The sequence below is a fragment of the Saccostrea echinata genome, unplaced genomic scaffold, assembly GCF_033153115.1.
Source record: "Saccostrea echinata isolate AGI-Se365-2 ecotype Australia unplaced genomic scaffold, CSIRO_AGI_Sech_v1 ptg000016l, whole genome shotgun sequence".
NCBI classification, from domain to species: domain Eukaryota; kingdom Metazoa; phylum Mollusca; class Bivalvia; order Ostreida; family Ostreidae; genus Saccostrea; species Saccostrea echinata.
This window is the reverse complement of record NW_026889765.1, coordinates 3,251,754-3,275,680: the sequence shown is the minus strand read 5'-3', so window position 1 is coordinate 3,275,680 and position 23,927 is coordinate 3,251,754. Positions and strand designations below refer to the sequence as shown.

The 23,927-nt window shown below is 34.0% G+C and overlaps 1 protein-coding gene across 1 annotated transcript in view; it reads left to right on the top strand.

Annotated features, from left to right (window-relative positions):
- Positions 1 to 23,927, top strand: part of LOC133188819 (lipopolysaccharide-binding protein-like) — a 36,218-nt gene that overhangs the window by 1,183 nt on the left and 11,108 nt on the right. Inside the window, exons 2-9 of the mRNA XM_061324303.1 lie at positions 653 to 760; positions 19,927 to 19,999; positions 20,737 to 20,836; positions 20,985 to 21,113; positions 21,262 to 21,335; positions 23,272 to 23,435; positions 23,538 to 23,601; positions 23,705 to 23,796. Of these exons, the coding sequence (XP_061180287.1) occupies positions 653 to 760; positions 19,927 to 19,999; positions 20,737 to 20,836; positions 20,985 to 21,113; positions 21,262 to 21,335; positions 23,272 to 23,435; positions 23,538 to 23,601; positions 23,705 to 23,796 (804 nt within the window). The remainder of the gene's footprint in view (positions 1 to 652; positions 761 to 19,926; positions 20,000 to 20,736; positions 20,837 to 20,984; positions 21,114 to 21,261; positions 21,336 to 23,271; positions 23,436 to 23,537; positions 23,602 to 23,704; positions 23,797 to 23,927) is intronic.

Genomic DNA, 23,927 nt, shown 5'->3' with positions numbered 1-23,927 from the left:
GACAAACTTATGTTTTGTTTTGTTTTTTTTTTTTGCAGAGCATGGAGTGAATTTGATATATTCTTTTTGATATGGTTTTTGTCAAAGTGTTTTTTTAATGCTGGGGTCTATTCTTGACATAGTAGTTGTGTCAAATCTGAAGACATTGGCAAGGTTCCTGGCTATTGTATAGAATTTTTCAGGAACTCTTGAGCAGGTGTAGTGATAATATGGTATGATCAAGGTAATGGTACTAAACAGGTTATATTCTAATTCGTTAAACCCATCAAGCCAACCTTCCTTTTTAGATTTTGTCAAATCAATGATTTTACAATTCTCAATGGATTTCCTATGTAAAATGTTGATAAAAGGGGCATACATAATTTTTCACCATAAGATTTCACCAAAACTCATTTTTCCATATGGTTTATGTATTATTTACATTATTGTATACTCATTTCCTCTGATATTTAGATATTTTGGCTGAAAAAAAAATAAACATAAATACATATAAACAGATATACTGGCACCATTCTTTACTTTTGAGTTACTCCCCTTAACATCCAATCATTATTCATAATGGTCAAAAGTCTCTCTGACATGTAATTTACTTTACAGGAAACGAATTGTCATAAAAATATTGGCATGGATTTATTTTTAATTTTATTTGTAGCTACTAAATATGGTGCCTCCTGCACACGACCTAAGAATGTTCTCAGCCGGTCTTCCTTACAACTGCTGCATATTGTATCACATCTTTGCCTTTCCCAGCATAGCTAAGGTAAATGACGACCTGTTGGCTCTTTGTCCCCTGAACACAATGTACAAAAAGCATATTACTTCTTTTCTTTCTTGTTGTATATAGATGATTCTACCCGTTGAAAGAAGTACAAGTGTTTTTGTTTACCTCTGTAGAATACGCTTTATTGGTCTTCACGGTTCACTGCGTAGAGAATTCTACACGGGAGATCACTCTTGATCACTATTTTACAAGTGAAAAAACTCATGTATTAAACCTTTTTTCTCCGGAAAACCGTGCCTTGCCAATGTCCTTACGCAGAGTCCAAGAAATTTAACCTTCCAGAAAACATTTGATGTTGCCAAAAATAAATAAATAAAGCCAACCTGATTGTTGGTCAAAGCTGTAGTATATTTTGTATAGGACGAATCTTTGGTAAATATAAATGTCAAGAACTCGGACGAATCTTTGGTAAATATAAATGTCAAGGACTCGTAATACTCCTTTTCTTCCTCTAACTTCTCTAACATAATCCCGTAAGTATTCCTTGCGTCATTTTTTCTCATTGTCTGTTGTGAAAGCAACCAAAAAAGAAAACACTAATAGACTGAATTTATTCCGATTCTCAAACGACACCAATACAATAATTCTGACGTACTTCAAGTATTTGCATGATCTAGAAGAGGGGAGAGAGTCCGGAACCCCCCCCCCCCCTGGAATTTTTAGAGTTATTAAAAGTATATGCTGCAGCAAATAAAAATGAGTTAAGTACCCCCACCCCAGAAAACTTGGACCCCACCACCACCACAAAGAAATAGGTTTTTTTCTCGTTTGTGAAATGGATTATGGATTTTACGTTTGTTTGTTTGTTTTTTTTGATTTTTTTGATTTTGTTTTTTTATTGTCAATTTCTGTTTTGGAATTTTTAAAACTTAAGTGGACCCCCCCCCCCCCCCTGGAAAAAATTCCTGGGTCCGTGCCTAATTTGTCACAACTAAATTGAAGTGTGATTCAAAGTGCGTTTACAGGGATAGTCTAATAAATTGGTGTGAAACACAGGATAAAACTGATACAGATAAGAAATAGAAATAGCTGAGGCCATCAATAAAAATATCTTTGTTTCCATGCACTAACCCGACCCTAAAATTTGAAGTTGGGTAGGTAGGTAGGTAAAATTCCTAATTTTTTTTGCTGACAGCAGCTTTGAAAATACATTCTGAATTTATGATAAGAATGGGTTTTCATGAAATTGTACTTTATAAAAGTTGATAAACATTAAAAAAAAAAAAATTTCAGCCGGCGGGATTTAATTGGGTCGGTCGCGTTAGGGGAAACAAAGGTATTTTTTTTTATTTTGGCCTGACTATATTTAATAACAACACAACCCACACCTATTGTTGCATACATTTTTGTAAAAGGCATGCTAAACAGGAACTAACCCACACATAAATATTACATGTTCGTGCTCTAAACATATTATCAGATGTCATGATTGCATGGAGACATGAAATCCCCAGTGCAGTTACATATATGTTCCCCAGCGCAGTCAAATGCGTACCAGAAGTTGAATCACATATGTACATGTACCACGAGGTCCAAAGTACGATGCCATGTCTACACGTACCATGATTTCCTTAGCGCAGTCACGCATGTACCTTAAGCTCCCAAGAGCAGTCACATATAATTAGGTGTTACTAGAGCAGTCAATGTACCACAACCTCCCCAAGGTGTAAAAATTGCCTTCGGTTCGACAACTAAGAAAGTGAAAATCTAAGTTATATCAAAATATTTTGATAAATCAATTTAACATTTATGTTTATTATATTATAGTCTAGAAATAATTCCTATATATTAATCTAAACCAACGCAAACAGTTCATAATACTACATATTCACTGGATTTAAAGACGTATTCACCGGAGGATCAGAGCGCGTGCAGCGGCGTTGTGACGACACAACCAATATCTCAAATAAAGTTGAAAACAATATGGATGCAACGACTAGAGCCAGCTGTATATCTGAATAATTTAATTCTGATTCTAACGCGCCATTTGATTGGATGAGAAATTTACTTTATATCGTATAGATTGAGTTGCCTACGTCACAATTACTTGCGTCAAAATCGTATCGATCCGCCTGAGTTACATTTAAATTTTGTAAAATTTGAAGTCATTTTTAAGAGCAATCATCTTTTTTCTTACACTAAATGAATGAAAATTAAATTACAAGTAATGAAATTAATAGCTACCCAATTTATACGGTATAAAGTGGGTTGGAACAGTTTACACTTTTTTATAAACCGCGAAGCAGTTTATAAAGCGTAAACTGCCCCAACCCACTTTTTACCGTATAAATTATGTAGCTTTTAAATTCATTCCTTATGCCAATCGGCAGTCCTCGGCTGACTCCGCTACGCGCCATACAAACCTCGAGGTTAGTGTGCGAGGTACGAGCTCCGAGTGTATCTGAGCAGGAAAATTTTAAGGTTATCGCAAGATTATCTTCAAGTGTTATAAGTTGTAATGTGGACCTTTTTTTATATTTCTACGACAAAAGCTCGTTAATGAAAATGTAATCGTCATGCAGCCTTCAATGTCTTATTCATTCAAATCTTGACTATATAATAACACAATTATGGAACCCTCGGTAGTGAATATGATTATTTTGTTATTTACCAAAAAAATATCAATATTGATCGAGGCGAAGCCGAAAAAGTCCATAATTGTACAAGACTTTATGAAAAATCACCACAATTTGCAACAGTCTCAGAAGTTTATAAGTTATTCGTCTATGAAATAGTATACACACACCAAAGAAGGTAAAAATGACCATTTCTTCATATTACAAGATAATAATTTATATTGATTCAAAGCATTAAATCGAGTGCAAACGTCCCACGTGCGGATAATGATATCCTGGGGTCTGCAGAATATGTATGAATTTAATATTTTATTTAGCCGGAAATAAATGGTGTGTGTAGTGCAAGAGGTGCTGGCAATATATTTCATTTTTCCAGAAATCGCATAGTTTTCTTTTAAAACCAATTTTGTAAGCTGTTATATATTTATGATATAACTAGATCGATTTGGAAAATTAGTCAACACAAATCTTTTTCAGCATAGTTATTGAAACATTTTACATGTATTTTTAGGGTAGCAGTAAAGGATTAAATAACATTCTTTCAAAAGTAATTTAGATATATGTAAATCAGGTAGCATTAAATAAATTTTGAAAAGTAATTCGTTCGTATAAAATTGAAAATTTTCGTACGTGTTTTATTTAGTTAGTTGTTCCTTGGACTAATTTGAAACATATCATTTTGGAAAACGTCGGATGTTTCCGTTGCCTTTTTATGTAATGTCGTTGATCTGGCAAAGTACCGTATTATAGGAAAGAAAGATAATATAAAGAAAGTACATATATATATATATATATATATATATATATATATATATATATATATATATATAAAGCACTAAAAATGACCAACGACACGAACAATAATAATTGTCAAATTTTCGGGACAACCTGTCCCTTCCTCAGGACAAAGAAAAAAGTTAAGAAGTCATAAAAACAAAGAAGCAAAAACAACTAGCACTACTACTAATCTACCAAACACTAAATATTTACAATGTTACATGTTTAATTTGGAGTTTATAAACAGTTGTGAACAAAGAAATCCGGAGCGCTATGAATTGCGTCCGGTTTATCGGGTGTACGCAGGTGAAGTGTGATTTACATAATTGAACGAATTAATTATCGCTAATTAATTACGACCAAAAAATAGATCGTACATTGTCTTATTCTCTCAAAATAGCGTAACTCTACATGATAAAAAGAAATTAAAGAAAGATAATATGGAAGGACAATTTTGAAGTATGAATTTGGATATATTATAAATTTGGAAATCGGAAAAAAGAAATAAACAAAAATGTAAGCTGTAAATATTTGGGTAGGTTGTTCCAGGATTGCTAAAACGAACTAACGGTAAAGTTTACACTATATAGAGAGAATGAACTTGTTTGTTACAATCCGGGATTGGGTCTAGTTCACGTTCATCCTGGTGAAGTCATTAAGTTTGTTAATACCATTAGGGCGGAATGACTTCAGCCTGTGCATCCAGAACTTTTCCTTGCCTTTTCTCTGCGCGTCTGTCCATCTTGGATTATGGTCAATAACCACTACTGTCATGTCCTCCCATTTGTGACCTTCAAGGTTGAAATGTTCCCCAACGGGTTCATTGAGTTTCTTGGTCCTAATGGTAGAACGGTGATTATTGACTCTCCTGCGGAGATCTCCTGTTTCACCAACATATTGTTTGGAGCAAACTTTGCAACTGATGAGATAAATGCAGTTGTCTGTTTGACAGGACAAATTCCCTAGTATTTTGTAGCTGCGGCCTGTAACGGGGCTGTTAAAACTGTCTGTGTCAGAGCTGTACTTACAGAGAAGACATCTTCTGTCAGAGCAAGTTTTAAAGCACCCGTTAGGTAATGGATTGTCCAATCTGGTTCTTACTACCATGTCCTTTAGGTTCCTCGGGCGTCTGTATGCAGCCAATGGGGGCTCCTTAAAGACCTCTGCCATTCGTTTATTTGAGTGGAGAATTGGCAGATTCTTTTGAAGGATACCGCTGAGGTTCTTGAGGACGGGATGGTATGTGGTTACCAGAGGGACCCTGTCGCTATTGTCTTTTTCCTTGTAGCGTATTAGGTTTTGCCTGTCATGTCCCGCCATCTCATCAATAGCAGTTTGTACGGTGCGGGCATTGTAGCCTCTCTTGCATACGTGGGACTTAAGGAGACCGCTTTGTTCTTGATATAAGGCAGGGGATGAACAGATGCGCCGAATTCTGGTGGCTAGACCCTTAGGCACACCCTTACATGTAAATGTGTGTGGGGGATGACAGCTAGTTGACATAAGATACAGATGGGAATCTCTGGGTTTCGTGTGGAGACTGAACTTGATTTCACCATCATTCAGGGTAGATGTAGTATCTAGGAATATGTTTTTTGAATTAGATACGTCTACTGTAAATTTGATAGACTGATGAAAGGTGTTGGCAAACGAAATGAATGCCTCGAGGCTCTCGCGACATTCCACCCACTTCATCTCTATATCGTCAATGAAACGCAACCAGCTAAGGGGCCTAAATGGTGCTTGAAGTAGCAAGTTGCGTTCCAGTCTGCCCATGAAAATATTGGCATAAGATGGTGCCATTTTCGTACCCATAGCAGTGCCATTAACCTGCAGGTAATGTTCTCCATTAAACATGAAGTTGTTATACTTGAGAACATGTTCAAGGAGCTTGGCAAGGGACTCGGTAGAAGGAATTTGTATGGATCTACTCTCCCAGACTTCTCTACAGGCTTCGATACCCTCATCGTGCGTAATATTGGTGTACAAAGATGTGACGTCCATAGTCACGAGAAGGGTATGATCTGGAAGGCCAGTAGAGGGCGTCTTGTTAAGGTAGTCCGTGGTGTCCTTGAGATAGGATGGCAAATTCTCTACGTGTGGACGGAGATGTAAATCGATGTATTCAGAAATTTTCTCCGTGGGGTGTCCAATAGCGGTAACTATAGGGCGACCTGGCATACCTTCTTTGTGTATCTTAGGAAGCAGATAAAATTGTCCTGGTCTACAGTCAATAGGATTGAGTGTCTCATAGACGTTGATACCAATCTCGTTTTTCTCAAACATTTCGTCAAGAGTTTTGGTGATGGCGGTGGAGAATTCTTTAGTAGGCTCAGAGTCCAGTTTCTTATAGAAACGTTCGTCTGAGAGTTGTCTCTATTTCCTTTGTTTTTATGACTTCTTAGCTTTTTTCTTTGTCCTGAGGAAGGGACAAGTCGTCCCGAAAATTTGACAATTATTATTATTCGTGTCGTTAGTCATTTTTAGTGCTTTATATAAATTTCCATCCGTGACCTTGTATCTACTTAGTAGATCCGACACTTAGGATATACAGTGTTGTTGGTTTTTAGTGCTTTATATATATATATATATATATATATATATATATATATATATATATATATATATATAATATAAAGAAAGATACAAATATCTCCGGATTTTTGTTTCTTTGCTGTTTTTTTTTTTTTTTTCTTCAGAAAAAATTTAAGTACCTCATCTCTACCTCTTATGAAAGGTTTTATATAACGTAGTTTTCGCATCTTTTAACAGTATTTCTTTAGCAAGATAAACTCTCGTCATTTCACAATGAACTTGCACAATAATATTAGCTTCATTTCTTTGATCGTTGTTTTTACGTCGGTCAAAGGTAGATCATTTGAAAACAGCCAGAATTACCTTATGCAAATTTTACAAAATAACAGTTAAGCATTTGAAAGAATAGTATAAATCCGAGATTTCTGGAGGGTGGTGGTGGGATAATCTATAAAAGGTTATTACCAAAAATCATCTGCTTCTTCCTAATAAAGAAGGCACATTTACGCACATGTATCGGAAAGTGCACCTGCACTTGTGTACCCAAAATGTGCACCATCAACAAAATACTCGTACTTATTTCAAGTCTCACAAATTGATTCATTTTTTTTCAAAACCTCGGATATTTTAATCTTAAGATACTTTCTTTTATTTATACAAACGAGTTATCTGTGTAAATCAGAATTGGGACGGAGTTAGTTGCATGAAAATGGTTTTTAAAATAAAACTTTTTCTTTACAGTGTTTGAGTATGCAATTTTTGTAGGAAGATATAGCAATTGCAAAAGTGTGAGAGAGTAATTGCACGTGCTCAGTGCAGTTCCAAACTATATACACACAAGTTCCCGATTTCTTTCTACTGTGAAGAAGTAAATACAAGGTCATTGTTGCAGTCTTTGAAAAGTAACTGTTTTGTCAGCTGAGTTCTATTCATCACGTGACCAGTAACCGTTCACCGCTATCAATAGAAAACATGAAAGCTCTTATCATTACCGACGCATTAGACTTATGAAGATAAATAATTTTTCAACGGAAACTGTCATTACATTTTTGCATGAATGTAAGATACTTTGCAGCGCATTGCCGCTACAGGATCAAACAGGAATCTTCTCTCTGACTCCACTTTTGTTCTGAATTAATTTTGAAAATTAATTTTCCATATGTGGGATTGAGAGGTGAAATTTTTGAATAAAAATTGGACAGCATCTTAACAAACAACTTCAAATTTCACTTCTTGGCATTTTTCAGGTGCAAAAATAAAAAAATAAATAAATTCCGATGTTTGCCTATATTAGGCATAAACCAAAGTCAAGTAAAATATGTGAGATTCCAAGTCTAAACTGCGGCATTATACTTATGTCATTCGAAGGAAGATCACCAGAGATTTGAAGTGTTCATTCTACAACAAATAATTTTAATTTGTGCATATAACGCGGGTTAATTCTTGTGGTACAAGGCAAAGGTTTGAGAATACCCGAAGTCAGAAAAAGACAGAGCATTCAATACATCTCAATGATTCGCAATAGCCTGAGTAAAGTTATGTGTAGATACATGTATAAGATCATTGGCCTTGTCATGATTTGCATATTGCTCTTTTTAGGAGCATTTTTTATTTCTAAATTTTAAAATTATTTGTGCATAAATAATTTTAGAGAGTGCTACTTTTATCTATTTGTCATTGTGTTCTGCAGGTTTCATGTATTTCGCTCGACCCAGTTAATCAAAATTAAGTCATTTTGTGTCTAAATATATTATTTCAAAAGAAACTGATGCATGGGCAATGAAATTCAAAAACACTGAAATACGGAATAAAAGGGGGATGTTTTAGCGGATAAACATTTTCATATTATTTTTGACTTATTTGAAGATCATCTGTATTATTGAATATTTCAGACTTAATGTATCGTTAAGAGTGTTTTTTTTTAAAATGTTTTTTCTTTACTTACAATGTCGTATAAAATGTATTGGTGAAAACTGACATGCATCAAAAGTAAATATCTGCGGATTTATTTGTTTTATTTTTATAGAAAAGATAACAGTACTTCATCTCTGCCTCTTATGAAGGGTTTAATATAACGTACATGTAGTTTTCGCATCTTCTAACAGTATTTCTTTAGCAAGATAAACTCTCGTCGATTGATCACTGAGCTTGCGCAATAATATTAGCTTCATGTCATTGATCGTTGTTCTTACGTAGTTCAAAGGGAGATCATTTGAAAACAGCCAGAGTTACCTTATGCAAATTTTACAAAATAACAGTTAAGCATTTGAAAGATTAGTATAAATGCGAGATTTCTGGAGGGTGGTGGTGGGATAATCTATAAAAGGTTATTAACAAAAATTCTCTGCTTCCTCCTAATAAAGAAGGCACATCCACGCACATGTATCGGCAAGTGCATATGCATGCATACTGCTGCAAATGCAACCTGTGTACCCAAAATGTGCCACCATCAACAACATACTCGAACTTATTTCAAGTTTCACAAATTGATTCATTTTTTCCAAAACCTCGGATATTTTAATCTTAAGATACTTTCTTTTATTTATACAAATGAGTTATCTGTGTAAATCAGAATTGGGAAGGAGTTAGTTGCATGAAAATGGTTTTTAAAATAAAACTTTTTCTTTACAGTGTTTGAGTATGCAATTTTTGTAGGATTGATTGATTGATTGTATGTTGTTTTACGTCCCATTCGAGAATTTTTCACTCATATAGAGACGTCACCATATACCGGTGAAGGGCTTCAAATTTTGACCTTTACTCGGCCCCAGGACCATTGAGCAGTGAGGGATCTTTATCGTGCCAACGCCTGCCGTGACACGGGGCCTCGGTTTTTAAGGTCTCATCCGAAGGACCCGCAACTTTCACTTCAAAGTGCCGAGCGCATGGCGAAGGAACAGTTGCTACCCATTTTTTTTTATCGACTTGGGTCTGTCGCGGCCGAGATTCGAACTCACGACCTCCCTATGACGGAGCGAGCGCTCTACCGACTGAGCTACCGTGAACGGTAATTTTTGTAGGAAGATACTAGTATAGCAATTGCAAAAGTGTGAGAGAGTAATTGCACGTGCTCAGTGCAGTTCCAAACTATATACACACAAGTTCCCGATTTCTTTCTACTGTGAAGAAGTAAATACAAGGTCATTGTTGCAGTCTTTGAAAAGTAACTGTTTTGTCAGCTGAGTTCTATTCATCACGTGACCAGTAACCGTTCACCGCTATCAATAGAAAACATGAAAGCTCTTATCATTACCGACGCATTAGACTTATGAAGATAAATAATTTTTCAACGGAAACTGTCATTACATTTTTGCATGAATGTAAGATACTTTGCAGCGCATTGCCGCTACAGGATCAAACAGGAATCTTCTCTCTGACTCCACTTTTGTTCTGAATTAATTTTCCATATGTGGGATTGAGAGGTGAATTTTTTGAAAATTGGACAGCATCTTAACAAACAACTTCAAATTTCACTTCTTAGCATTTTTAGGTGCAAAAATTAATAAATAAATTCAGATGTTTGCCTATATTAGGCATAAACCAAAGTCAAGTAAAATATGTGAGATTCCAAGTCTAAACTGCGGCATTATACTTATGTCATTCGAAGGAAGATCACCAGAGATTTGAAGTGTTCATTCTACAACAAATAGTTTTAATTTGTGCATATAACGCGGGTTAATTCTTGTGGTACAAGGGAAAGGTTAGAGAATACCCGAAGTCAGAAAAAGACAGAGCATTCAATACATCTCAATGATTCGCAATAGCCTGAGTAAAGTTATGTGTAGATACATGTATAAGATCATTGGCCTTGTCATGATTTGCATATTGCTCTTTTTAGGAGCATTTTTTATTTCTAAATTTTAAAATTATTTGTGCATAAAAAATTTTAGAGAGTGCTACTTTTATCTATTTGTCATTGTGTTCTGCAGGTTTCATGCATTTCGCTCGACCCAGTTAATCAAAATTAAGTCATTTTGTGTCTAAATATATTATTTCAAAAGAAACTGATGCATGGGCAATGAAATTCAAAAACACTGAAATACGGAATAAGAAGGGGGATGTTTTAGCGGATAAACATTTTCATATTATTTTGACTTATTTGAAGATCATCTGTATTATTGAATATTTCAGACTTAATGTATCGTTAAGAGTGGGGTTTTTTTAAATGTTTTTTCTTTACTTACAATGTCTTATAAAATGTATTGGTGAAAACTGACATGCATCAAAAGTAAATATCTGCGGATTTATTTGTTTGTTTTATTTTTATAGAAAAAATAAAAGTACTTCATCTCTGCCTCTTATGAAGGGTTTAATATAACGTAGTTTTCGCATCTTCTAACAGTATTTCTTTAGCAAGATAAACTCTCGTCGATTGATCACTGAGCTTGCGCAATAATATTAGCTTCATGTCATTGATCGTTGTTCTTACGTAGTTCAAAGGGAGATCATTTGAAAACAGCCAGAGTTACCTTATGCAAATTTTACAAAATAACAGTTAAGCATTTGAAAGATTAGTATAAATGCGAGATTTCTGGAGGGTGGTGGTGGGATAATCTATAAAAGGTTTTTAACAAAAATAAAAAAAAAATTAAAAAATGGCGAATCCTGTACAATTCATCCCTTTACAATGCTTATGCAATACGGAAAAGTCCTTTTTGAATACTTTGTTTTACGGCTTTCCTAATAAAACAAAAATATATCTCGGAAAAGAATGTTTGTATCATTGTTGAATAAGTAAAATGCAATTTGCTAAGAATATTTTTTTTTCGCATTTAACATCAAACAAAATAATTGTTTCGTGTTCATAATAGCATATGACGTCAAGTCATTGTATACTTGAGCTGACATGACGGGGAAAGATTCATGATTTTTACATTCCTTTCACATGACATGAAGATTTTTTAGCGTTGTTGTTTGGTTCAAGTGTATGGATTGTTCTTTAAGCTTAAGTGTTATGATGTTGAACATTTGCAATTTAATATTGTTATTCATTTAATTTGTCCGATATACATATATTCAAACAATAACAAAAAATGACTGTGATACGTTCCCTCTTATCTGTCCGTCCGTGGACAGAACTAGAATTTATAAATCGTGTATATATTTGACTGGCACAACTGATTAATAAGGATAATTTGAAGATATTATGTGTGAATCTACTAAAGAAGTATGTCCTGTAACTGAATTTTGCTGGGGGATTGTATGTTATTTATCCTATTTTGTATAAATTGCGATAAAGAGTGGAAAATGCACTCTTGTATATGGGTAAGTTGAATTTATCGTGGAATATTTTCTCAAGAAATAAAATTCAGACTTGCCCCCAGCACTTTATATGTACCAAAGATCACGATGAATTGATTTATGTGACTAATTTTTTCTCAATAATGTTGTTTTGCACTTGTGCCGATGCGATTTTTGTGCAACATTTAGGAATTTATTTGTCCGTCACCTGATCAACAGTCATATGACATCACAAAAATGCATTATTATAATACTTGATTACACTCTCATCACAAGTTGACTGCAGATTCATACATAGATTACAAAATGAAATTAAAATCTAGATCAAAATAAAATGTATATTTTAATGCATATTAAGACTTCGGACAACATTAACATAGCTGCGAAGCTTTCCGCAGTTCATTGCAGCCACAGGGACACATGACACCCAGAAAATATAAGTGAATACCCCTTCGCTCATAGATGACGGTATAGGCTATGACCCACAACAAAATATAGTTATACAAAGTTATGATGTATGGACATTTTTTGCCGAAAACTGAATTGAAGACTTGGGAGTATATAGTTATCCGTCCGTCTGTCATTCATATTTCATATGTGTATTCCTTGAGAGAAGACAAGAGATCAAATATATTGGTTCCAAAAGAAAGGTCTTGTCACAGGAAATACACATGTGAAATATGAATGCCATAGTTCCAACCAATCGAAAGTTATGGGCAATTGTAATGAATTGTATTTTTTCTTTAAATTTCTTTCGTGGTGGCACCATACTTCGCTGCACTGGCTATGGTCATTGAATGGGCGAAGGGCCGGGGCATCAAGGCCTTTCTCAATCCCAGTGGGATTTCCCTGGTTTTGAGAGATCATATAGTTAAAAGACTTTTGAATGTATTATATCACTTTTGATGAAAAACTGTTATGTTTTTTGCAGAGCATGGAGTGAATTTGATATATTCTTTTTGATATGGTTTTTGTCAAAGTGTTTTTTAATGCTGGGGTCTATTCTTGACATAGTAGTTGTGTCAAATTTGAAGACATTGGCAAGGTTCCTGGCTATTGTATAGAATTTTTCAGGAACTCTTGAGCAGGTGTAATGATAATATGGTATGATCAAGGTAATGGTACTAAACAGGTTATATTCTAATTCGTTAAACCCATAAAGCCAACCTTCCTTTTTAGATTTTGTCAAATCAATGCTTTGACAATTCTCAATGCATTTCCTATGTAAAATGTTGATAAAAGGGACATACATAATTTGTCACTATAAGATTTCTCCAAAACTCATTTTTTCATATAGTTTATGTATCATTTACATTATTGTATACTCATTTCCTCTGATATTTAGATATTTTGGCTGAAAATACGTATATAGAAACATAAATACATATAAACAGACATACTGGCACCATTCTTTACTTTTGAGTTACTTCCCTTAACATCTTATCATTATTCATAATGGTCAAAAGACCGGTGTCTGTTTCTATCTGACATGTAATTTACTTCACAGGAAACGAATTGTCATTAAAATATCTGCATGGATTTATTTTTAATTTTATTTGTAGCTACTAAATATGGTGCCTCCTACACACGACCTAAGAATTGTTCTCAGCTGGTCTACCTTACAACTGCTGCATATTACATCACATAATTCTACACGGGAGATCACTCTCAATCACTATTTTACAAGTGAAAAAACTCATGTATTATACCTTTTTTTCTCTGGAAAACCGTGCCTTGCCAATGTCCTTAAACAAAGTCCAAGAAATTCAACCTTCCAGAAAACATTTGATGTTTCCAAAAATAAATAAATGAACCCAACCTGATCTTTGTTCAAAGCTGTAGTATATTTTGTATAGGACGAATCTTTGGTAAATGTAAATGTCAAGAACTCGTTATACTCCTTTTTTTTCTCTAACTTCTCTAACATAGTCCCGTAAGTATTCTTTGCGTCATTTTTTCTCATTGTCTGTTGTGAAAGCAACCAAAGAAAACACTAATAGACTGAATTTATTCCGATTCTCAAACGACACCAATACAATAATTCTAACGTACTTCAAGTATTTGCATGATCTAGAAGGGGGGGGGGGTCCGCCCCCCCCCCCCCCCTTGGAATTTTTAGAGTAATTAAAAGTATATGCTGCAGCAAATAAAAATGACTTAAGTACCACCACCCCCCACCCCAGAAAACTTGGACCCCACCACCACCACAAAGAAATAGGTTTTTTCAGGTTTTTGAAATGGATTATGGATTTTCAGTTTGTTTGTTTTTTTTGATTTTGTTTATTTTGGGGGTTTTTTATTGTCAATTTCTGTGTTGAAAATTTTTTAAACTTGAGGGACCCCCCCTGGATAAAAAACTCCTGGATCTGTGCCTGATTTATTACAACTAAATTTAAGTATGATTCAAAGTGCGTTTACAGGGATAGTCTGATAAATTGGTGTGAAACACAGGATAGAACTGATACAAATAAGAAATAGCTGACTATATTTAATAACAACACAACCCACACCTATTGTTGCATACATTTTTCTACATGGCATGCTAAACAGGAACTCACCCACCATCATAAATATAACATGTATGTGCTCTAAACATATTATCAGATGTCATGATTGCATGGAGACATGAAATCCCCAGTGCAGTTACATAATTATTTGTTCCCCAGCGCAGTCATATGCGTACCAGAAGTTGAATCACATACGTATATGTACCACGAGGTCCTAAGTACAATTCCATATCTACATGAGTTCCTTAGCGCTCCAAAGAGCAGTCACATATAATTATCACTAGAGCAGTCAATGTACCACATTCTCCACAGTTGTACAAATTGCCTGCGGTTCGACAACTAAGAAAGTGAAAATCTAAGTTATATCAAAATGTTTTGATAATCAAATTAACACTTTACTTATACCCTCTGATAAGATGTTTCTTATATAAAGTTAAGAAGGTAAAATAACTATCTTTATAATCTCAAAATTTCCACACATAGCAAAGCTATACCTCGGGGTATACAGTGTAGTTTTTGCTATCCACTCCTCGGAAAATTTTCATGCAATTTTTGCCACCAATTTTGATTTCCTGTAATCAATCTATAGACTTATGATGTCATCCTGACTTCAGTAGCATTGTGACGTCATCAGGATTTCAGCTCATTCTAGCAGTGTTATCTTATTCTGAATACTTGTTCAAAACTTTTATAATTATATTTTTTTTTCATGTTTTTACTACCGAACTGTAGTATCAGGTAAATCCAACCCTCAGAAATTATTATATACATCAGTATAATAAAACGCTTATCCACTGGCTGTGACTGGGATAGCTCTTTCATCAAACCCTTGACAGGAACTACTCCACCCGGGCAAGCCCTCGGGGAATAGTTCGTGTCGCGGGTTTGATAAAAGAGCTATCCCACTCACAGACAGTGGATAAGTGTATAATATTCACTGGATTTGAAGACGGAGGGTCAGAGCACGTGCAGCGGCATTGTGACGTCACAATCAATACCTCAAATAACGTTGAAAACAATATGGTTGCAAGGGCTAGAGCCAGCTGTATATCTGAACCAATCGGCAATCCTCGGCTGACTCCGCTACGCTCCATACAAACCTCGAGGTGTATCTGAGCAGGAAAATTGTTAGGCAAGTCTATCGCAAGATTATCTTGTTATAAGTTGTAATCTGGACATTTTTTTTATATTTCTACGACAAAAGCTCGTTAATGAAAATGTAATCCTCCTGCAGCCTTCAACGTCTTATTCATTCAAATCCTGACTATATTATAACACAATTATGGAATCTTTCGGTAGTGAATATGATTTGTTATTTACCAGAAAAATATCAATATTGACCGAGGCGAAGCCGAAAGAGTCCATAATTGAATAAGACTTTATATTTACGTTTGCAGATGTCTTTCCTTATATGAGAATATGAATTAAATTGACATTCAATTTTCAATGACATGCAGTTGGTCATGTGATCAGACTTCCTTGCGTATAGAAAGCAAACTGTGCGAGTCATTTGGAAAGTTCCGATTGTGACGTCACATGATGTCGTAGGTACGTTTGTTGCATTTTCATAACAAAGTCTAAAAAGAGCGTATTTTTCTTTGTAACAAGAATAAAAGTATAAAATATAAATATAAGAAATAGAGTATCATTTTTAGAGTTTCATTGGTCAAATCTACTATAACGCTCTTCGGGCGTTATAAGATTTAATCACGTGACCAACTTCATGTCATATCCCAATGAAACTCTAAAAATGATATCTTATTTCTGGAATGAAAAATCACCACAATTTGCAACAGTCTCAAAAGTTATTCGTCTATGAAATAGTATACACACACCAAAGAGGGTAAAATGACCACTTCTTCATATTACAAGATGAGCGTTAAATCGAGTGCAAACGTCCCACGTGCGGATATTGATACCCTGGGGTCTGTAGAATATGTATATTAAATTAAATATTTTATTTAGCCGGAAATAAATAGTGTGTGTAGTGCTAGAGGTGCTGGAAATATATTTCATCTTTCCAGAATCGTATAGTTTTCTTTTAAAACCAATTTTTTAAGCTGTTATATATTTATGATTGAACTAGATCGATTTGGAAAATTAGTCAACACAAAACTTTTTCAGCATAGTTACATGTTTCATGTATGTTTAGGGTAGCAGTAAAGGATTAAATAACATTCTTTCGAAAGTAATTTAGATATATGTAAATCGGATGTTTCCGTTGCCTTTTTAGGTCACCTGAGTCACTCAGGTGACCTATTGCTATCCGTTTTTGTCCGTCGGCGTGCGTCGTGCGATGTGCGTTAACATTTGAACATTTTCAGCTTCTTCTCTGAAACCGCTCAACCAATTTCAACCAAATTTGGCATATAGCATCTATGGGTGAATGGGGAACAAAAATTGTGAATTTCATGGTCCCTGCCCCCCTGGGGCCTGAGGGGTGGGGCTAAAACCACCAAAAATAATGCAATCTTTAAAAATCTTATTCTTTACTCCTGTACATCAAGCAGTCAAACTGTTGGCATCATTGTAATAAGCATTGAGCCCTCTACCAAAATTGTGAAATTCATGGCCCCAGGGTCAGGGGTTCTGGCCCCAGGGTGGGGCTATATAGATCATATAGTGAAAGTGCCTTATTTCTTTGAAAATCTTCTTCTCTGCTCCTGGGTATTGAATAAAGTAACTAAGTACATAGTTATGAAGAGCAAGAGTGCCTCTTCCAAAATTGTGAAATTCATGGCCCCAGGGTCAGGAGTTCTGGTGTTAGGGCGGGGCTCTATTGATTATATAGTGAAAATGCATTAATTCTTTGAAAATCTTCTTCTCTGCTCCTGGGTATTAAATAAAGTAACTAAGTACATAGTTATAATGAGCAAGAGTGCCTCTTCCAAAATTGTGAAATTCATGGCCCCAGGGTCAGGAGTTCTGGTGTAAGGGCGGGGCTCTATTGATTATATACTGAAAAATCATTAATTCTATTAATTAATCATTGATTAATCCTGTCTGCTCCTTAGTGTTGAGCTGATCAATAAATTGCTTAGCTATGATGAAAATGGGAGCTTCGAACAGAATTTTTAAATCTTGTGGTCCTAGGGTCAGGGGTTCTGGCATAACGAGGGGGGGGGGCTTTTGATAATATAGTAGAAAAGTTTTAATTCTTTAAAATCCATAGTTATAATGATGAGGGTAACTCTTCCAAATTTGTAAATTTCTTGACCCTTGGTCTTGGGTTCTGGTGTTAGGGTAAGGCTTTGTTGAATCTGTAGTGAAAATGCATTGTACCTGTGAAATTCTTCTCTGCTTCTGGGCATATCGGAAGCAAACTGAGTAAAAGTTTAAATGATATAAGTAAGTGTATTCCTACCAGATTTTTGAACATCTGGACCATTTGTCTAAGCATTCTGGTCCTGGGCAGGGTTCTATTACATGTAATTTGTATTCTACTGAGAGAAGTTATTCCCCTTTTCCATTCACCTTTGATAATTAATCACTGTAAATAATGTATTTGAAAGGTTAATAGAATAAGATAATTATGCAAGAATGTTTATTGTATAATTCAAAAAGTATTTTCTTAGTTTTAATAATCAGATAGACCTGTAAGTAATAGATAAATAAAAATGAGACAAAAATAACTTATCTTATTAAAAGTTCTTCAAAGACCATAAGAGAGGTCAATGCTAGAGGTTTTAATATGGTTTAAAAATAGTACAGAAGCACTAATAGTTTGTTAATAGTCTGCATGGTGATAGTGTTAAGTGGGGGACAGATTGAACTTAATTTATGAGTTGATACTGAATACTAGACTAATTATTTTGTTGATCCTGATCTTCCTACTTCTCTTGCTTTAGGGCAACAAAGCTTCATCTATCAGTGTATTTAACTTCTAAATTGTTGTATTATACTCAGGTGACCGTTAAGGCCCTTGGGCCTCTAGAGTTATGTAATGTTGTTGATCTGGCAAAGTTCCATAATATAGGAACAACAGTCCAAACATAACACAAGTATTGTGACTGTGAATATTGTCATTTATTTGATGACAATAAAACGAATGTTATCATTTTATGTAACGATAACAAAAACAATCTAAGGGGAGAACCAAGCAATACTGACAGCACAAGTTGCTCCCATAAAAATTGCCATAAGTTTGTAATTGTGGTACCTGTGCGAAATGGCATTGCCTAGAAATAGTCGTGGTGTGCTGAGTGACTTGTCTCTTTTGTAGTTTGGTATATGTTAACAAAACTTTAATATGAACACAAGACATTCTTTGTTGGTTTATAAATTCCTCCTGATAAAGGGATTGACCTAGAAAATTTAAGGCGAGTACACCCCCGTCTCCCTCCCCCGGTCCACTCCCGACCTTTTAGAAATTTACAGCCAGTCATGGATATCTTATCAATTCTATACATCTCCTAGCTCTTACAGGAATAATATAACCGTGTTAAAACATGGAAAATATATCTTTGAAAAATATCTAAATAAATGTATCTAATCTTCTGTGAATTAGATTCTGAATTTCATTTAAAAAACAAACTTTGATGTAGCTGCATTGTAGTCCAACAACCTGAGTTGTCATGAGTCGGTAAAGTCTGGCCTATATTTAATTTGACATAGGAATATCAAAATAACATAGAATTAAACGAACATCGAACGGATAACGTGAGAGTTTGCATATATATACAGTTTAAATTATGTTTGTTCATGACATCATTGTTTTACATCACCCGACTTTGAAATATATATTAATTTTGTTTTTATATCGCTATGTTTAGATGGTTCTGTACTAGATACGTTTAACTCTGCGGACGTCGGACGCATAACCTGAGAAAAAATGCTTAGATTAATTAATTTTTCGGACTATATCTTTAACAGGTCGACCTGTTTAAAAACCCCGCGTTTCTTCAGCACAATACTTACACAGTGCTCATGGCTTTCAACACAAAAGTATAATTAATCAATTAAAAGAATTTCTTTCTCAAATTTCAGGTCATTTTTAATCATTTAATAATCTATTAAACCAACATGCATAGAACAGCATTTATATCTACCACACTACAATGATCTTAGACCACATATTTCTCCCATATTATTATGTCATTATTGAACATAGAAAATATATTAAAGCAAAGGAGGTGCAGTCACAGTAGGTTTTTCCGTGTAGATATTATTTTTATTATAATAATTTTATTGTTGAAATTTAGTATCTTTATACTTACTGAAAAAGGAAATACATGCAACATTATTATGTACGCTGAATTCAATCCCGTAATTTAGGCGAGTATGCCCATCGTCACAATGTGTGCTAATGCTAAGTTATACACTACATTCCGTACACGTATTTAATAAGAGGGCTGTGTGAAAGGTCATGGGTGTGTTTAAATGGTCACAGCCTATTACACATGTTTGTAAACACTGCCCAAATCAACATGGCGATTTAGTTAGTAAAATAATGTGAATCTATAGAAAAGTTGCGGACATGGGACCTGTTTACTGGCTGATTGTCTTACAGATAACTGTGGCGAGCATAAAATGTAATACACCAGGACTACAAACAAGAATAACAGACAAAGCGCTTAATTATGGTATGTTGAAATTCTCTCTTGCTCGCTTTTTCTCTCTCCTCTTTCTGTGTGTTTGTGTGTGGCCAACTACGATAAATGTAGTATGTAGTGATTCAGGAAAAAATATAATTTTTACTAGCTAGTGTAACCATTTAACAAAGGCTTCATCCAAACAAAAAGGAATTATACAACATGGTGGTTGTTTTCTTAATATTGAAATAAAAAAAATCACCGAGTTGAATTTCTTCAGTTATGAATACCTGATTCAGCTAGAGACACAAAAAATAATTGTTAATGTATACGCTACAGTTATTAAATACCTATACCGATACATCCATGTTTATTTGCACGAGTCCCTGCCTAAATTCATGCTTCGTGGAAATTCTATATGATAGTTTTACCCATCGATGCCTTTCACGCCACTTTTGAATATCTATAGCATTTCTTCCTACATGTATCTTTAGGTAAGAAATCATAAATTAGATATGATATTTCATGTTGATTTATATAAAAGCAAACAAGGAAATACAACACTAAAAACAACTTTATTACATGTACAAAATACATGTACTTGTATTATGCAACCTTTATTCATTTGTAGATATATACTTATAAGCATTCGTTGCATAAATGCCTGAAAAATAATTGGTCTCATACTTCATATGTAAGAGCTTATTAAAATCATTATCTTTAATATGTACGTCAGTAAGCAATTTTTTTTTTTTTTTTTTTTTTTTTTTTTTTTGCTGTATTGACAGCCACAGATGTTGCGTTAGACATACTTTCCAAACAGGTGACGGGCCAGGAAATTCCGGATCAACACGGTAGTTCTGGGGACGTTTCTTATGACATCACAGGGTAATTGAATAACATTAAAAATCTATAAAATAAATTGTAATTTTCACCTGTGTTTTTATTTTTCAAGGAATATTTACATTTGCACATCCCAAATTGTTATCGTATTCTGTTGGAATATAAAATAAATGATATTAATATCTCATTCAAGATTAAAGATAAACGCATTTAGCAAGCCTAGCAGTAGAGTCTCTTTGATACAGAAGGTTGGAGTGGCTTGGAGTACAAGCGGAAGTTCACTTAACGTCCACGGAAAATTTCATTATAAATACCACGGAATGTAAGACATTTTAAAACAATAATTCTATGTCATATACTTTACATTTTAATTACATATCTTAAGATGAAGATTATAACATTTTTTGTATTCGTTTTATATCTTTTATAAACGTTTTCAGCTACATGTATGTGTTCTTTTCTTTTTACAGATTTCCTATATCGGATTCTGGAAGTTTTGATCTGAGAGCAAGTGGCATTAATGCTGCTATTAATATAGAATTGGGTGAGGAAGTATCTTAAACTCACAATTCATCATCGATATGTGTCTCTTTCTAGTCTTTCCTACTATTAAAAATTGTTTTGTTTAAATTGACAACAGATCAAAAGTCAATTACAGATTATCACATAAAAAATGAAAATAAAAGAGAGAATTTTTTCTTTAATGCATGTGATTATTTGAGAACAAACAAATCCATATATTATAAGCCTTTAATTTTTTATTTTAAATCATAAAATACATTTTACAATTCTGTTGCTTTCATTCGGGAGAAGTTCAATAATTATCACTAAAAAATAGTCATTTAAAATAAGAGTATGAATTTGCTTTAATTATTCCGTAATTATGAAGGGATTTGTTTCTCATGTATTTATTTAAGGTTGAATAGTTTCGGCTCCTTGTTTTCACATTACTCAAGAATCATCAAGTTTTTACTTTAACGTAGGTCGCGGGTTTGCAGGCCATTTAAAAGTGTCCGAAAACATACCATGAAAATTAGTTATATGAATCCTCTACCTTCGTTTTATATTCTCTGAAAATTTTATAAAATTCGTCTGCATCGTTTTTGTGTAATTATATCCCAAACATGCCATTGTTGTCGTTACATTTTCAACGTTATTCTATTGAATTATATAAGAAAAACGTCGTTTTCGGCTCGTTTTGAGGCAAGATTTTGTTTCAAAAAATATCAATAACTTTTAAATGGTGCAGACGAAATTGTTTTCCCTTTGGTATTTTAACAAAGAATTGATTTGAAATAAATCAATGTGAAAAAATTAATATATCTTCGAGTTAGTTTTCGCGTAATTTAAATGTAGATAATTGCTTTTATATCGCAAAATATAACATTTTTAAGAACGACGTCATAAAATATCGCGACGTCATGCTTGACGTCGTGAATATCTATCCGGTATTCAGTGCAGAAAAATAAGCTAAAATAATTTTTATAAAAAAGAATTTAACGTCTGTCTGCTTTCAAGTGACCCGTGAATCGTATCATAATAATTCAATATCAATGGAATGGTTATTACTTTTATTAGACACGTCCTTTCATTTGGCTGTGTATTTTCCTTTTCAAGCGTGCTGGCGGAAAACGGTATCCTTTAATTCAAGTAAAATGTTTTTATTTAGACCATTCAGCAAGGCGCTTAAATCTACGAATTTCTGCCAAATATCGCTATATACAATATATTTTCAGTATATATTTAAACAAAATATTTATTTTACATACCACATCTGTTTCTTTAAATAATGGCTTCTTTCTTAATAAAACAAACTGATAATTCAAATACGATCAAAGGAAAAAGGTCAGTTGAACCTTGTGTCCATATCGTTTCGTGATACCAAGTGAAAACAAATCAATCGCAATTTCTCGGGCCTTTCCGACATGCCGAAAACAACCACTTGTTTTTCCAAGCTTGCAGGAAAGGCCTGAGAAGATGCGATTGATAACAAATAATTAAACTTTTTTTTAAATATTTCCAGTGTCGATCATTCGAATCGTAATAAGCGTTCTTCACTAAATTACAAATTCCAACAAAAGTTTTATCTAAGTATTGTATGGACGATACAAATCGTAAAAAGCCTTCATTATTTGTGATAAGTTGTTGCTTAAGTAATATAACACTAAACTACCAATTCCAAGAAAAGTTATAGCTAAATAATGATATACTGAAGAATTTAATAAAACAAAAATCATCGCAGATTTCTCTTTCATTGTGACGTCATAATCAAATGTGCACAAGAAAGTCGCCCAAATCATATATATTGTGTACCCAGTTTTGACGACGTCAGCAAACCCGCGACCTACGTTAATTCTTTACCATAACGTGTAATGGCATTAAAAATGAGAATACCTTACTAAAAGTTTACGCAGATCAGCTGTTAAGAGTATGAGTTATATTTATGAGTTGGTTATAAATAATAATTCAACCAATTTAAGGGTCGGATACTACGGGGCATCCTACAATGAAATCAGTTGGTTGTAGCTGCAGTGTTGACTCAGCGGACATAAGCTTTCATGGCGGCACTGCATGGATCTACAACTTGTTTTCTGGTATAGTGGCAGATAAACTGAAGGATATTGTTGGAGGAAGCAATGGAATTGTTAGTAAAAGTGACAAAAAAAGACTTCTTTTTGAATTGAAACATAATTAGTTTACTATTTAAAAAATAAATCATTTTTAAGTGTTCTAGTTTGTTTTGTAGTTATGCCAACAGCTTAACAATCTTGTGAATGTAAATGGAATGGAAAGTCTTAAAAAACTGCCAGGTACATATAAGATGCACAAATCGAATTTCAATTTGATGTAAATAAGATTAAGAGATATTAATTTAGTAACATGTACAACTTTTTGTTATTTACTAACTTATAGTTACGGTGGAAATAGCGAAGCTGTTCCTATTGGATTACAGATTCCTGTCAAAACCTTCATTTCAATCTACATTTATGGAGACATACCATAAGGTAAATTTCAACAAAACTGAAATTTTTATTTACGTTTATGTACCTCTGTAATATTCCTTTCGATGCGTATGAAATCAATGGGCATCCATAAACAACCTTTAGTTTTTTTTTCATGTTTAAGCAAGTCCACC